The sequence below is a fragment of the Cydia strobilella genome, chromosome 3 (genome assembly GCF_947568885.1).
Source record: "Cydia strobilella chromosome 3, ilCydStro3.1, whole genome shotgun sequence".
NCBI lineage: Eukaryota > Metazoa > Arthropoda > Insecta > Lepidoptera > Tortricidae > Cydia > Cydia strobilella.
In genome coordinates, this window is record NC_086043.1 from 14,619,379 (window position 1) to 14,636,598 (window position 17,220).

Here is a 17,220-nt window from a genome sequence, read left to right on the forward strand (position 1 = left end):
TAAAATAATTATACTTATGTCTTAACTATTTGTTCAACTCTCGTATCATATCAATTAAAGAATGGAGCATTCTTTCAAGTTAATTTAAGAGCAAAAAACGCCAAATTATTTTGTGCGAAGATTAAAATTACATTTGAAGTGTACTTATCAAGTTTTTGGCTAGATAAACGATATTCAAGTTAAAATTAAAAAAGCGAACAATATTTACTTTTTTACTTCTTTGTCTTGCCTGTTGCTGAAAGAGACTAACTGGCCCAAGTAAATATACTCGTCAACATAGTGTATAGTCTGCCCGTCTACCGTAACCGTACGTTTCCTGCTGTTGGTCATCACTTGAGTTTTGGTTCGATTCATTTGAAGTCCAACTTGAAGGCTTGCATTGCTCAGGTCTTGTAAGAATAATATGGTACATTAATGTCGTACTATAAGACCGGGTGTACACAGCTCAGCTGGGTCATAAAATAGATTGTTGTAACAGAATAGGTACATAGAGTCAGACCAAGACAAAACTGCAACGATTTTGATAGCACACGCAGTGCAAGTGTTATTTTAAACGTCAAACTTCTATGAAATTATGACTTATAAATAACACTTGCACTGCGTATGCTATCAAAATCGGTGCAGACTTTTCTTGGTCTAACTCTACCTACCTAGTAATTGATAACCTCTACGGTATTCAGAATGCCAGAGTAAAGACCGTATCGTTAATTATGGAAACAGATAAGGCCTGTTGACATGTGTATTATTTTGTATTTGTATTACTATTAATCTGGGGGTATTTATAAGCCATATCTGTTATAAGAAGGTTTTACATTTATATTATTTTATGAACTTCATGATGCTTTCAATACCGTCTAGCAAAATATAATTTGGACAAGCCTATCGAGCTTAACTTGAGACTATTTCACTGACTCCTTGGTACGATTTAAAGAAACAAAAGGTTAATATGCTGATAAAACATGTTATCTAAGTTTCCTTTTCATGATTGCTCAATTGAACATCCACAGAATAAATGTGTTTTTTTTACATAAAAACGACTTTTCACGCAACATTTTGGATTCCCGTCAATTTCTGACGCAAGCGGAATGAGGGACTGCAGAGTTGGGCAAAAATTAACTTGAATAAGAATAAGAATAAAAACAGAAATTTTATTCTTATTCCAATCGATTTGAATAAGAATCATTCTTGCACTCGTTAGTCCAGAATAAAATGAAAGGGACCAAATCATGTGACTTTTATATTAAATGAAAAATAAAAAACGGAATAATTAGTCCAGATATAGGTATATTCTAAATAACGTTTTATTTAATTAAAATGTTATTCTGAATTGGATTAGTTTTGTAGTACAATTGGTTATAGTTTGTAAAATGAATATCACCCCTGTTTTCAATGGTGGGATAGATTTGAATTTTTTTTAGCGTTAAAGGTTTTATGTTAATATGTAGATACATAGGTACAGGTAGGTTTTTTTGGTGGCGTCGAAACGTTGATGATAATTTGATGATGAAGCTATAGAAGATATAGAAAATAAACAGCGAAATTCTGTGATGGTTCAATGTATTATGTACTCATATCAACCTCAACCTCATATCAGCCTTAAGGTCTTACATATGCTATCTCTTTTTCACACCTACGGACAGTGAAAAAGACAGTAAATGACAGGTAAAAAAAGAACCTGCGGCGCTTATCGCTAGATGTGCAGAAAGTCGCAACATGGATTGTATAGTATTATTTGGCGTGTTTGCACTTAAAACCGCCATTACTCAATACAACAATAGGAAGCCGTAGCTGTTAAAATTATTTGTTACTTGCTAATAAACACGTGTTTTCTTTAATTTCTGGCTTTTTTGTACATTACCGAAAGTTGACCCCAAGGAAACTATTGATACTGGATATAAATGGAATCGATTGACATAAAAAAATACATGTAAAAAAAACTTTTTTCATTTTCTTACAAATTGTATCGGGAAAGTTTTTCTCGATTTATGGCTTTTCTAGCCGGAAATTTATTTTTGGTCCCATACAAGCTTTTGATCCTGGACAGGAATGGGATCGATTAGCATCAAAAAAGTATGTCAAAAATGACCATTTTCTCGCATCCTGTATGTTTCTTCCAAAATCTGTAAACGCCAATCTTCATTAATTTGAAATCGAAGGAAGGTCTCCTAAGACCATTTTCGCCTAGCAACACGGGATCTGGTAGCTGCCCTCGCTGACCCAAAATCTATTTCCACTCTGTATAATGGCTAAATGGAGCTCATGGAGCTCAAAGAACTTCCCATCAAGTAGTATGTCTAATACGGCACTGTTCAGAGTTTGTGCTGCGGAAACTGCAAATTCCGGTGGCGTAGTATTTTGTTCATCACAACTGTCCACTCACATCATAGATTCACCACTTAATTCATCCAATGTTATATATATATATGGTATACGAAATAATATATTTAAAGATATCATATATGCATTATAAGTATCGATCGACGAGATGTTATCAAGCGTATTACTAACAAGTAACTGAAACTGAATCTGCTAGGATTTTACATATTATTCCTACCACCCTATAACCCTTACTCTATAGTATGTTATCTTTTTCACACCCACGGAAGGTGAATGAGATAGTAAATTACAGCAGGTAAGAAAAGTGTCCAACGCTTATCGCTAGATTTGCAGAAAGTCGCAGCATGAATTGTATTATTTGACGTGTTAATTTTCACGTGACCGTCATTTATTACTCATTGTCAATAACAATAGGATTAAGTTGTGGCTGGTCAATTCTTTGTTAGCACTGCGGCAGGCGGTGTGTCAAACGATTTTATTACTGTTCCTATGTTATCTTTCCGTCTGATAATAAATGCAAATTTTAAATATCAAAAGAACTTAAAAACACCATAAGTCTCGGTAGTAATTCGGACAGTAAAATAATTCTAAAACAATAAAATCAAGAGTGTATTCCCCATTTGTTCCTACCCCACGTGACCGCCGCGATACATGAGGCGGGGACATATGGGAATGATTTATATGAAGCGCCTGGTTCACATCTGTGCCCAGCGGGGAGTAATAGGAATTCACTACATCGAGAGATTACTCATCATACCTTTAAAAACGTGTATTTTTATTTGTTACTTTAGTTTAGATACAGTCAGCCTTTTGAAGAGTTTCGCTACCAACCATCCGATCAGATCAGCTGAATTGTACCTGATGATTAGTTATCACATTTGAAGCAATACGGGTACCAAGACTATGTGGCAGTCAATTTGTAAGATTATATTGTATAAAAAATGTTTTAATTAGACAAGAAAGAAACTACTATTATTTACTACAATACTATACCTATAGACTACATTTTTATTCCAGGAATATTATTTGGAAAAAAATCATGATCACATTCATTTGAAAAAGAATAAGTTGCTATTCAATTTTGTCACATACGAATTAGTCCCGACCAAAATTATTGGAATAATTTTGACGGGAATAAAATCAACTCGATTTTATTCTTACGAATTCTTATTCAAATAATGATTTTATTCTTGAATGCCCAACACTGGAGACAGCTAAAATAATCTACCAAAATCCAAAGCCTTACGGACATTCATGGCGTTGAACCATGGCTAGAGCAGGTCGATAGAAACGCTCCATGATCGTTATATAGTATTGTATACCAAAGTCGGAGTTGTCGTAAGTAACATGCCATATTCTCTAAAAGGCCACCATGCACAGACCCAAAACTTTTTTCCAACTAAAATAAATGATTAGGTGTGCCCAGATGTTTCGCTTCACGAATCATGTGTAATTGCTGTTTACATAGTATGATTTTTATTTGTGTCTTGTTCGCAAACCGCAAATTTTCTTGTAGTATTTGTCCACAATCGTTATACTCGGGAGGATTGGGTAAATATTGTCCAAACCATATGCTTTACGTCGATCTCCCAGGACGAAATGTGTACCTTATTATTAAAGCGCTAATTAAACTATGTGTAATGTTTAAATAAAAATATAATACCAGAAAAAACGGCTAAGTTGTTTCCATAATTAACGATACTGTCTTTAAACTGGTGTTTTTGGACGTTAAGAGTACCGAGTTATGGTAAGAATGTAATTCCTACTTATACTACTTTATTACTAGCGAACGCAAAACGAAAAATAAACCTTCCTCTCTAATCACTCTATCTACTAAAAAAAACCGCATCAAAATCTGTTGCGTAGTTTTAAAGATCTAAGCATACATAGGGACAGACAGACAGCAGGACTTTGTTTTATACTATGTAGTGATATATTAAACAAAAAGATACAAAGAAGTAGGCAAAATTGTAGTTGTTGTAACTGGCCCTAATTCTTGGTTTAGCAGTAACTGGCGGTTCTAATCTCACGATAATTATTAATATTATTATGCAAATTGGTTATTATTGAATTATATGTGATTCAAAATTTTACATTCTACTAATTGACTTATATACTTTATTTTACAATCTTTCTGGAATTTTGATAATTGACATGTGTCAATCATCACCTTAGGTACTTAAAAATATTTGTCATTTAGTTTAGTGTAAGCCTTCTTTGCATGCTTTGTTAAACAGAATGTATTGGACATCTTTATATTGTAAGAACTTGTTTTGTGTACTACATTCTTGCAAATGAATAAATGGTTTAATTCCAGAAAATTAATTATTTACACTTCAAATTAAATCTTACACAATACTTAAAAAATACCTAAGAAATAAAAATAATCTATAAAAAAAACCTTAACTATAAATAAAACTAAAGTAACCTATAAAAACTACTCGAATAACCCACCCCGCATCGTTCCCGACGCAAAGGTGCCCATCACGCTCGCTGCGTTTCCGCGCTGAACCGCAATTGACAACCTCTGCGCCAGGAACGACCCGGAGCGGGGGTCGTGGCCCCTCTCCTGCAGGCGGCGCCCCAGTTCCCCGAGAAAAGATTTTGCCTCCGCGCACCATCACCCAGACGTCTCCACGGCAAGGGGAACAAACAAGTAGCTTGTTAGCCCCGAGTACTTGTCCCTCTTTAGGGACGCCGCCTGCTCAGCGTTACGGCGAACGTACTGACGCAGGTGGCATCCCACCTGACATGATTTAATTTAATTTAATGATATAATTATAACGCAGGTCTACGAGCGAGGGATGCGTGGAGCAACCCCAGCTGGTGCTGCTGTACTTCATGGCGCAGCTGCTGCTGCGGGAGCTCGCCAAGTGCCACCGGCTCGTGCAGCTCGTTCCCATGGACATGACATCCTACTACGGTACTTATATGTTGATACAAAACATATTGTCTCAACGGTTAACTCCTCCCTTGTATACCTAACACTTGAAACTAATGGACCTTAATAACAGGTCTACCTATTTATATATAATCATTAATCAACAAACGACTAAACGCGGGATGCAAATAAAAATTCTGGCGATGTGCTATCTGTCGGTAAGAGAAAGTATAGGTATAGTCCATGAATAATCTTAATATAATTAAATACGAGTTGGTAACACTATGGAATTTTAAAATTCTTTTTATAATTGTATGAGCACTATGAGCAGGTTCATCCAAAACTACTTAAACATACATTTTGTTGCGATAGAACGCACGCAGATCATCATTCCAATTAAAATGTTAAAAAATTCAATCTGAACCGCAAGCTTGGCCACTTACACAAATGTACAGCGGCGGGAAGATTAAATATTAATTTTCAATATACCCCGATTCAGGGCATTAGCTGGAGAGCTATTTTGCTTTCCTTGTTTACTACGCTTCAGTGGAGTCAGCGTCGTTCAGTCTTAAGTCGAAGGAAAGAGCTACTTTACAAAAGAAACCATTTTGTTGTTTTCACCTTAATGCAATTTGTATTGTACGTGATTAAGGCCAATTTAGAGCTGAAAACGATTACACGAAACTGATAAGACAGTTTTCCAAAAAGGAGAAAGTTAATCAAGGAAATTGATAAATACAGCGGTGCGGTGGTAATAACGACGCCGTAATGCAGCTGCAGTTGTCACCCAAACGCCACATATATTGTCTGATTAGTATCAAATTATTCTATTCATTCAAACTGCTGGTTTACTGGTCACTACCTAATGCATAAAATAATACATATTGGTACAGCTTATTTGACCAAATTTGCATCAGACGCAGGAATTATAGAACGACAAGTCAAATTAATAATTAGTACGAGTACACACATGAATATGTCAACAGCATTAAGCATTTAAGCAATGTAATCAACAATATTGAGTACCTATGCATTAACAAGTCTTAACACTACTGTAAACTTTAAGGGGGAAGTTTTTTTATCCATTATTATAAAATTACTTTTTCTCAAACATGCTATGTAATATTGATATTACGTTCTTTATATTAGGCTGGGAAGTATCACGACTCCGGCGCGGCTAGACGAGGGGCCTGTAATGAGATTTCATACAAAGTTGCAGGCCTAGGCCGGGAAGTGGCTCTTTTTTAATTTCCATTTCACATATATTTGTGACACAGCATCATGGCATTCAGCCAAAAAAAAACTATAACCAATATTTGCTTATGGTTCGGAATGACATTCTGCCAATACCCCTTAAAAAAAACAAACGATAATTAATATATTTTTTTGTATCGAATTTACAAAAAATATATAAATAAAACATTATTAACAAATTCCAATAATATTGAATTGCAAATTTACCTACAAATACAGATTTAAAATATAGTTGGTCAAACCAGTTTGTCAGTAAATAAGAACAAAAAAACTATACTCGTCCTTTTCTTTTGGGTGCTAGTACCAGTGTAAGACAAAGATAGTATGATTATCTCTGTCTATGTTTGAAATGAGACCTTTGACAAACTATATTTCATTTAAATATTAGCGGTAAAAATGTCTACTCAAACACGCGTTGGTGTTTTTTTAATCGTTTTGGAGGTAAAGTTTAACATTTTTCATTGTGTATCTGTAATTCTATTTTATTGGATTTATTGTGCGTTGTTTATTGTGTTATTTAATATGAGTTCCGACGAAAATATTAAATGAATACCTGTTAATTATACTCCATGTTTAAGGCATCGATGTATGTGGAGCATAATATCAACATAAAAAACGATGTAATCTTAGTTATGTGGCTAAAACTACAGTCAGAAGGATGCAAGGCGAAAAATCAAAGATACATAAATATACCTTTGAACATTTGTGTAATAAATTGATTAACTACATGTGTAAAATATACGACACGTGTGATAAAGATAGGTACAGGTGGTAGTTATATTTTGTGCCTAGTTTACTTTTAGTTTCTTTAGAATTAAAACTTTGATTTCGTGGAGATTTCTTTATTTATTTCATTGCATGTTTGAGAAAAGCACTATACATACATCGGCGTGAAAAGGGGTTGTCGGCCTCATAACTATCCGGCCTCACTACGTTCGGCCGTATATATGCATTCGGCCGGCAACCCCTTACTTCCCGGCCTCTGCAGTAATGTACTATTACTGTTACTTGTTTTCATCTGACCTGACACTATAAATAGGTATATTAACTACATTTTTAACTTAGGATAATAAAATAACACTTATATAATATATATACATATATATATATATATATATATATATGTATATATATTATTAGTAGTGTATATATATATATATATATATATTATATATATATATATATATATACATATATATGTTAGTTACATAATACGGATACGAAAGCCTACAAAAGATTTTTTTAAAGCAACATGTATTCAAATAGTATTTTATACAATCGTGATATAATAGAGAGCTTTTCAGTCGAGTACCGTGTTTAAGCAACGAAGCTTGCTGAGTTGCTTAAGTTAAGGTACGAGATTGAAAAGCTTGATTATATCACTATTGTATACAATACTTTTTCTACGAGACAAAAAAATAATGCTTTTAACTAGTATAATCATATAGGTAAACAAACCAAAAGTATACAGAGCTAAGATACGCGATACCTTCATACTCGTTTACTCATACGCGCCCCGGCCGCCGCCGGGCCCGGCGCCCCCGGCGCGGCGGGTTGATCAACGACACCTCCTCGTAACTCATGAGGCCCTGGTACTTGCTCCTTGCTAAATTCAATTTTAAGACAGTTTTTTTCTCGATTTCGGCCACCGTAGCCTATGGAGACTAACAAGCAACGCTAAGCGGTTTTCGTAGGGTATGGATGTTGCTATATGAAGGGTGTCACGTGCGCGTTTCTGACTTTTGAAGCAATTGTTTCTACTGCAACATAAAATAAAATGTTTTTGTTGGCCAACCAATCACAAAACAGATGCGACGCAGCAGCGTGTTTAAGTAGGCTAATTTGCATTGAATCGAGTCTCCTTAAACAATAAATATTTTATCGAAATGTATGAAGTTCTATTTTCAAAATTTTTATAATTGACTAAACCGTATCGATAAAATTCTTATGGTTGAGTCGGAAGTGCCATAGACTATCCAACGTTGAAAAGAGTAAGGTTGTAGTGTTGCATGTGAAGTTGTAATACACAGATTATACTCGACGAGTAGAAAAAGAAATTAATTCCACTTTCCATTCTACACCGCCTATTTTAGGTTATCAGTAGAGCTCATGTTACATGTCATATATTACGAGTAATTAATAGTGATTAACTGTTTTCCGCACACAGAAAACCGCGCCGGCCCGTCCAATTTTGGGAACGTGATCAGTCAGATCCTATTGTGCAAGCAAATCACGCCAGACTTCAACCAGGAGGAGCTCTGCAGCATCGTTAAAGACACCCAGGAGATCACCAGGATAGTCACCGATATCCAGGAGTACCTGCCTCAGCATGAAAACCTCAACCACTTAGGTTGGTATTGGTACACTTAACAATGGGCCAACACCGGACCATTTTAAATTCACCAAATTGATTCCTTACAATTTTATAAATAACTAGAGTAACTTGGTACAATGCTAGTAGGATAACATCACTTTTACACATTGAACTATTATTACTAACGTATAGAACCGGCACAGAGAACCAATATTTTGCGCCATGAGTTGCTGCCGTTTTGGCATCAAACCATCGAAGCGGAGCGTCAATCTCGCGACCTAAACGCGTAAGCGCCATGAATTTTACGGCTCTTACGACATTGCGTGGTACAGGTCGTGATTGCGACAACTTCATTGTTTGGTATGTCGTCTCTATAGTAATATAGTTTTTTTTTGTGAGTTTTTTTTAGAGAATATAGTGGCTTGGCGGAACAGGGTTTAGGTTTCTTTTCGCTCATGTCGTCGCAGACATGGACATATTTGGTATCAGTGCATTCAGTGTGATGTCCTGAACACAAATATATGAGATGACAAGCGCGAAAGTTGCTGTGACGTCAAAAAGTCGGCAGTACAAAGTTTTTTTACTTTTTTTTAATCATATGATTAAGACCATTTCAAAAATATATGTTAACAGTCTGGTTTTTTGTTTGTTTTAATAATAGTTGCAGTTTAATGTATTAACAGAAAATTATACTTTTTTTCAACTTGATGTACTTTTCTTATATAGGTTATATCTGGTTAATTGTTTTTTAACAATATATAGAGGATATTCACAGTCACTTTTTATGTATAGGTATTTTGGAATGATCCATTCAGTCATTTTCAAATTAGGGCAGTTCAAAGTCAACTGTGGATTGTGAAATTTTTGAACGTTTTCTAATAATTTGTTAGACGAAGTAGTAAAAACGTTACAGTATGTTATATATTTGTGATCTACTCACAAAGCCCTTTCATTTGATACCCCACATGGTATAATTAAAGAAAAAAGTAAAAAACTTTGTACTGCCGACTTTTTGACATCACAGCAACTACCCCCACCACTTTCGCGCTGGTCATCTCATATATTTGTGTTCAGGACATCACACTGAATGCACTGACACCAAATATGTCCATGTCTGCGACGACATGAGCGAAAATCGATTTCCAGAAGACTTCTAGACCAAAAACCGCCGCACTAATAGTAACTCAGTGCTTTCACACAAACTCTAGCTCAGGGTTCCATTTTCTTGAGGGCACACTACAGTGGTGGTTCGGTTTTTTTTTCTCATTATTTATCACGAAATTCAACTTTAACAGGCCCATTTAATACTGTATAATAGTATTTTTTTTCTCTCATTCAGCCATTTCACAACACTTTTCATTGCAAAAATATTCGGCGTGACGGCTAATTGACAACGTTCTAATACAAGTGGAAAACCATGTCCCATTAACATAAAAAACGTTTCGCGTGCAACGCCACACCACTACCAGTCGCCCGCCTACTTCCATTGAAATTAAGAACAGTCCACAGCGGAGTGCAATGAAATGCCTATTCTCTTTCAACCTAAACACAGTCTCGTGTATTTTCATAGGGAATATATAAAAGTAAAAAGTTAGTTAATACTACTGTACTCTTCCACCAATTACTTTTTTCCCACTAACGAAGTAATGTATACCTACATACTTAGTTGGCATTCAGATTCGGAGCGGCTCAGTAATCACACTTCATCAAGTAGACTGCATGCTCATTTGTCGCTATTGTTAAGTCGCCCATTCGCTGAAAGTAAATTATTCCGTGGATTGTTGCAGAGACCAACGTCGCGTTGAAAGGAGAAGAAATGAGCGGACTGTGGCGAAACAAACGAAGAGGCTCACTGTACAAAAGCATGGGGGTGCTCTGTTGCGTGTCACGACCGAACTATCTCTGAGGGTGACGCGTCTCGCCCCCGAGGCGGCTCGACTAACCGACTTCAATGTACAGTCAGCGGCAGAAGTTGCTAAGCGGGCGAGGTGTTCAAAATTATCTTGACGCGACTTTATTGTTAAGAGAGTAAGAACGTGTCAAGGTAATTTTGAACACCTCGCCCGGTTGGCAACTTCTGCTGCTGACTGTAGCTCAAACACACACAACAAGTGCAAGGTGCCTACCAGTCAACATAACTCTTGTGTTCAGAAGCAGTGTGTGTGTACGGAATTCCGTATGCTCAGGGAAACGTTACGAGTGCGTGTGATGTGTACAGATTAGACAATGAAGGGGTCCATTATTATTGTCTAATTATTAGACGAGATAGCGTAGAGAAATATGATGTGAATTAAACTTCTCGTAAATTATGTAACTCACAATTCATAGATAGAGATCATCGCGCACGGTAGATCAATTATTATAAACGTTTCTGTATTGTGTAGTCTAAGTAAAGTAAATAATATATAAAAGATAGACGGATTTAATTAATTAATATCGTGAATTGCCTGGAATGGGATCAACTGTTGCGTTTAAGTAGAATAGATTTAAAATATTCAATGCTTTTTGCACAAAATCTATATTTTACCTGCTAAATGTCTCATTTCGATTATACATAGATAATTGTACTCCAATTGAGATAGAAAACTACGATTCGCCTCAGTAGGTACGGTACTCATATTAAGACTTAATTTTATCGGTTTCATCACTCTTTGAAGCTAATTACTACAGTAGTAGAACTGATATGAAAAATACATACCGCAGGCGACAGCGTCAATGTCGTTTACATTATGTGGTGTTACGAGTATATCCCGCATGATGCGTCGTTGGTTTACACAAAATGTCCGAGATAATTATTACTGTTTCATTATCTTGTCTTCCAATAAGCTTGTTTTATTTTAAAAATATTCAGTTAGATGAATATAAAACTTTCTCGCAATCTCATTCACAAGTCTCATTATGTACATTAATTGCTTTTTCTTTCACAGAAACTTTGTGAAAAATGATCTCTTCTTCATTTTTATGCAATTGGCAAACTTACTTATCAAGTGTTACCTACGGGCTCACTGTCTGGGGTTTCCTATAGAAATAAATATGGCCTAGTCACAAATGTAGATGACACCTTAAGCATTCTAGTCAATTATATATTTGAGTAATGATATTATTTTTACCATAATATAATACAATTATATTTATATATTGTTAATAATAATACAAATGACACCTACGAGTATCTTAGATAATTATAAAGTATTCTGTAATTATGTACCTAAGTATTAGACTTTTAATGATAACAATTCTGGAAGAAAATTGAAGATTATATTAGATACACATACTCGTATATATTGCAATACGCAATACTTATACGCAATTCGATTATATTTGATTATTTATGAAATCGTTGTCATTTAGACTTCTCTACATTTTACTAAGTATAACCATAAGTAGATACCTAAGAGATAAACTGATATCAAAGATATTGTGAGCATAATAGTAGCTTTAATATAATATTGTTTGCGCATGTATACTACTTGAGACGTATCTAAAGTAAATAGAGATCACAGGTATATTATAAAACGTAGATTTCAAAGTAACATTTTGTGCACTATTTACGCTTATCCGTTATAGCAGTCTCATGTGTTCCGATACCAGGACAGGATACACTGATATAGGGGCAAGAATATATAAAAAAATATCGACACCGATCGATATCCCCATCGCATCACACACATAAAGGCAGTAAACATTTCCACGTGGATCGTGTGACGGAAAATCGCTCTTATACCACTTTAAAGGTAGATTTGCAAGAACTTTTAAATTTAATGCCATCGTAAAATAATGTTTAACCTTTTGGCAGCGCCTGTTTTACTGAGTCAATAGAACAAAGTGACGGTTTAACATTTTGCTAAATAAATTACCGATCGACCGGACAGGGAACCCAGACCTCGGGCTTTAAATGCAAATACATTTAATCACTCCGTAAACGGTACCTGTATTTCGAAGAAAACTTTTTTAATTTAAATAACATGATATGATTATATTTGATAAAGTACCAATAGGTACTCATTTTAACATTTTTAACATGCAAGCAAGGAATAGGTAAAGAGACGTTCTTTGCACTACTGGATATGTACTCTACTTTTTATTCAAAGCGATTTAATATGACATAAATGTATTATCTAGAAATTATGTGTATTCTAAAAGATGTACAGCAAAACATGTCTTTAAAGGAGTTAAGACCGTTCATGCATTTAAAGCCCAAGCCAAGCTGCCAAGGTTCATGATTTCCTGTAGGTATTAATTAGTTGTGTTCTAACAAAGTCTAATTTCATCGTGTACCAAACTACCCGTCTGTGTGTTAGTTGTATAGTACCTAGTTATAGTACCTAATTTCATTTTCTGTAAGACACATTTTACTGTATGCATTTACTAAAATGATGACTGTGATATACTCATAACATAAAATTATAAAAGAAAACATGCATTAAAATATTATTCAAACGTGACAATATTTTTATTATACCTATTCCCTCAAACAATGAAATATTCAAAAAACCCTAACATTTTTAGTTAGGCTCCCGATATAATATAATAAGGAATAAAAACATGATTGTATTAAACATGGTTTAGGGTAAGTATTTTACTTACTCCCATTTTACCGGTTTTATTTCATTTCATTTATTTATTCACTAACAATATACATTGACTACATCATTTTTGAATGTCATTCTATTTTACAATCCTTATTAACACTAAATATTAATAAACCGGACTAATCCCAACAAGCCGGGAAAACGCGAGGAAGATGATTAACACTAAATATAAAAAGATGTTTACAATACAAAAAATATTACACTATTATCACCACAAAATAATAAATGTCGTAGAAAGTTAGGTAGGTACTTATTATTTGTTGTTGGCTACCATTATTTCAATATTATGAAACCTTACGAAGACTTATTAAGATTGATCGGATTTTAATATTATTCTTTGTAGAAAAAATTAACCATAAGTAGAAACAAGTCCATCCATAGCTCGCGATCAGCAACGCAAACATCGTCACCTTCGGCTTTTTGTAGTGATTTGAAATATCCGGTCTTGATCTAAATGTGGTTTTGGAACTTCAAAATGTTTTGGTTGAGTATTAGCGCCACTTGCACCATTCACTACCCCGGATAAGCGGTTAAACAGTTAACTCAGTGTCAAATTGTACTGGTAACCATGGTAACTCCAGGTTTAACGGTTAACCCCGGGTTAGTGAGAAATGGTGCAAGTGGGCCAGTGGAAGAACTATGTTATATTAAATATTAACTATGTGATATTTATTTCGTTTATGTTATATTAATCAAAATATGTCCTATTTTATTGTAATTTAGAGCCAGAAACTACTTATATATATTTCAGTCGATATATTTTTAAGCCGCCAGTGACCTAAAATTTCAGCAAACACAAAAAATATTATCCGTCAATTTAATTTAGTGTGAGGCCAAACGCGGGTCTGCCTTGTATATAACATGAAAATTAGATTAGTCCGCCTGCTTGACGCAAATTAAATATTGAGTAACACTAACAGGCAGGCCGGAGGCTTGTTAGCTTCGCAATATGGTTTTTACAAAAGGTATCTGATAAAAGGAAAATATTGAGAAATTCACGATAGCGTTATGAAATGGTATTAGAAAAATAACGCGAAATGGACAACCTGATAAGATTATTATTAAGTAACTCATCTTTCAAAAGCCCAAATGTTTCTTTATAACCGATACTAGCTTTTGCCCGCGACTTCGTCTGCGTGGACTTAGCAACAGCAGCTAAAGTAAGTATAGCGCCTGGAAAAAATCTCATAGCAATAATTCAATTTGAGCATATTATGCACACAAATTAACAGGCACTTCATTAATTACGTCAATTCCACCCCCTTTTTTACTTTCTTAAGGGATGATTTTCGGGATAAAAACTATCCTATGTCCTTCTCAGGGACTCAACCTATCTCTATGCCAAATTTCATCTAAATCGATTCAGCGGTTTAAGCGTGAAGAGGGAACACACAGACAGACAGACAGACAGACAGACTATTGCATTTATAATATTAGTATGGATATGGATATTATTTATAATCTTGCTTCATAAGAAATAGACGATGATAATCATATCAGTTTAGTACTTTTGAGAAGGGGCGACTTTGCTGACTAATTACCAGTTTTAAAAAATAGGTAACAGCTATATATAAAATAATAATACAAATTCAACGTTTGAATTTCTCTTTAATTATCTTTTTCGTAGATGTCTCCACGATGTTTGATGTAGGGGATGGGGGTCCGGCCGCCACCGTATGCCCGCGGTCGTGACAATGGCCGTTTCTCCTCGACTTCACGTGAAGAAGCTAAAGGCGTTAAACGAAATTACAAAATCAGGGTGGTCGTAAAAAAACTGGCCAAGTGCGAGTCGGACTCGCGTTCCAAGGGTTCCGTACATTAAACAATTTTTAACAATGTGTATTTTTTTATGTGAAACGTGAGTTACGTGAGTAAAATTTCTTTAAAAAAACCCGTAGGGGTCGGATCAAAACTAAGTAATTAAGTCCGACTCACGCTTGACTGCACATTTCTAATAGATTTCCTGTCATCTATAGATAAAGAACTAATTTAGTGTATTTTTTTCAAAATTTTAGACCCAGTAGTTTCGGAGATAAAGGGGGAATCGTATTTTTTTTGCTATTTTATAACTTTTAAACTATTTATTTTAAAATTACAAAAAAAATTGAGATCCTCGAAATGTGCTCTTTCAATGGATATGTAACACGATATAGTTTGAAAAACTTCATTTTTGAATTTTCTCATTTACCCCCAATAGTGGCCCCATTTGTTTACGTTACATGCCCGTCTTCGGGTCACAAACTTACATATGTGTACCAAATTTCAACTTAATTGGTCCAGTAATTTTGGAGAAAATAGGCTGTGACAGACGGACTGACAGACAGACAGACGCACGAGTGATCCTATAAGGGTTCTGTTTTTCCTTTTGAGGTACGGAACCCTAATATAGGCCACCACTTTGATACTACTTTTTTAAAGCCCCGATCTAACAAGAGGGCCTAGCCAAGATGACAGTAGCACATCGACGAAAGCCCAACGAAAAGAAAAAAATGTACCGGGATGGCAAATGCTACGAAAACTCTCGTGACTATTTATTTAAATGTACCGGGATGGCAGATGCTACGAAAAGTCACGTGACTATTTATTTAAATGTACCGGAATGGCAGATGCTACGAAAAGTCACGTGACTATTTATTTAAATGTACCGGAATGGCAGATGCTACGAAAAGTCACGTGACTATTTATTTAAATGTACCGGGATGGCAGATGCTACGAAAAGTCACGTAACTATTTTCATACATTAATTAACAATTGGTGTTGTTTATCAACGATTGTCATTAACTATCTTTTATTAGGTCGACCTGTATGTAACTAACTATGTAATGGAATCTAAGGTAACTAATTTAACCATCTTCCCGGTTTCCGATGAAGCTGAAAATTTGCATACGGATGTAAGTCGGGTGACAATGCAGTATTATGGTACCATCGAGCTGATCTGATGATGAAGACAGGAGGTGGTCATAGGAACTCTGTGATAAAACAACGCAACCTAATTGTGTTTGGTCGATGAGTATTAGTATTAGTTGCCTGTGGAAAAAAAGTACAGTCAGCGATAAAAGCTTGTACCAAAAATGAAATTTTTGCCAAAAACTTATTTTGACTAGGCTCTCAATTACTTTTAAGAAAATCTTAAAAACGATTCGTCCTATGAAGTTCGTGTTAATGAACAAGTTCAAGTCAATTAAAGAGTCAAAGGTGCAAAAATTACTAAGTTTTTTTTGTACATATTTGAATTTATTTAAAGAAATTAATTTTATTTATATTAACTAATTTATATAGTCTGGATTTCAATTCCCTAATTGCCCTCAGTGTAGAACGACGAAGACGTATCTAGTGATTATCTTAAGAAAATATTTAGATTTATATGCATGATACATAATCATTTCCTGTGCTTGTACCTAAAAATGCACGATAATCGACATACAATATAGGTACTTACATAGATAAATATACACAATTCTTGTAATTTTAACTTGGGACTAGGGTTGCCAGACGTACGAGTACTATAATATATAGTATTGTACTATATTTGGCCTATGTGTACTTTATGAAATACGAAATATATAAAAGTACGCTACGCTAAAATACTTTATTTTATACTGAAACTAAAATAAGCAAAAAATGTGTAAGTAATAAAGAAATACTCAACTTTTTCTGTGTGTACTTTATTTTTTGATCCTTCAAACCGCCAAATACTATATTACTCAAAAATCTGGCAACCCTACTTGGGCCTGTAAATTCCTTGAGAAATAGCGATCATATTCAGACAAAAGTAACGATATCCTAGTCCTACTGGGTATCTTTAAAAATCAAAATTATTAACTTAAGTCAAAAAATAAAAA

General features: G+C 34.8%; 1 protein-coding gene across 2 annotated transcripts in view; it reads left to right on the forward strand.

Annotated features, from left to right (window-relative positions):
• LOC134755935 (uncharacterized) overlaps positions 1–10,736 on the forward strand; it is a 115,125-nt gene extending 104,389 nt beyond the window's left edge. For both annotated transcript variants that reach the window (XM_063692633.1, XM_063692634.1), the window contains exons 3-5: positions 5,127–5,260; positions 8,640–8,822; positions 10,574–10,736. In XM_063692633.1, coding sequence (XP_063548703.1) covers positions 5,127–5,260; positions 8,640–8,822; positions 10,574–10,692 — 436 coding nt within the window. In that variant the 3' untranslated portion in view covers positions 10,693–10,736. The remainder of the gene's footprint in view (positions 1–5,126; positions 5,261–8,639; positions 8,823–10,573) is intronic.
• The last annotated feature ends 6,484 nt before the right edge of the window (positions 10,737–17,220 follow it).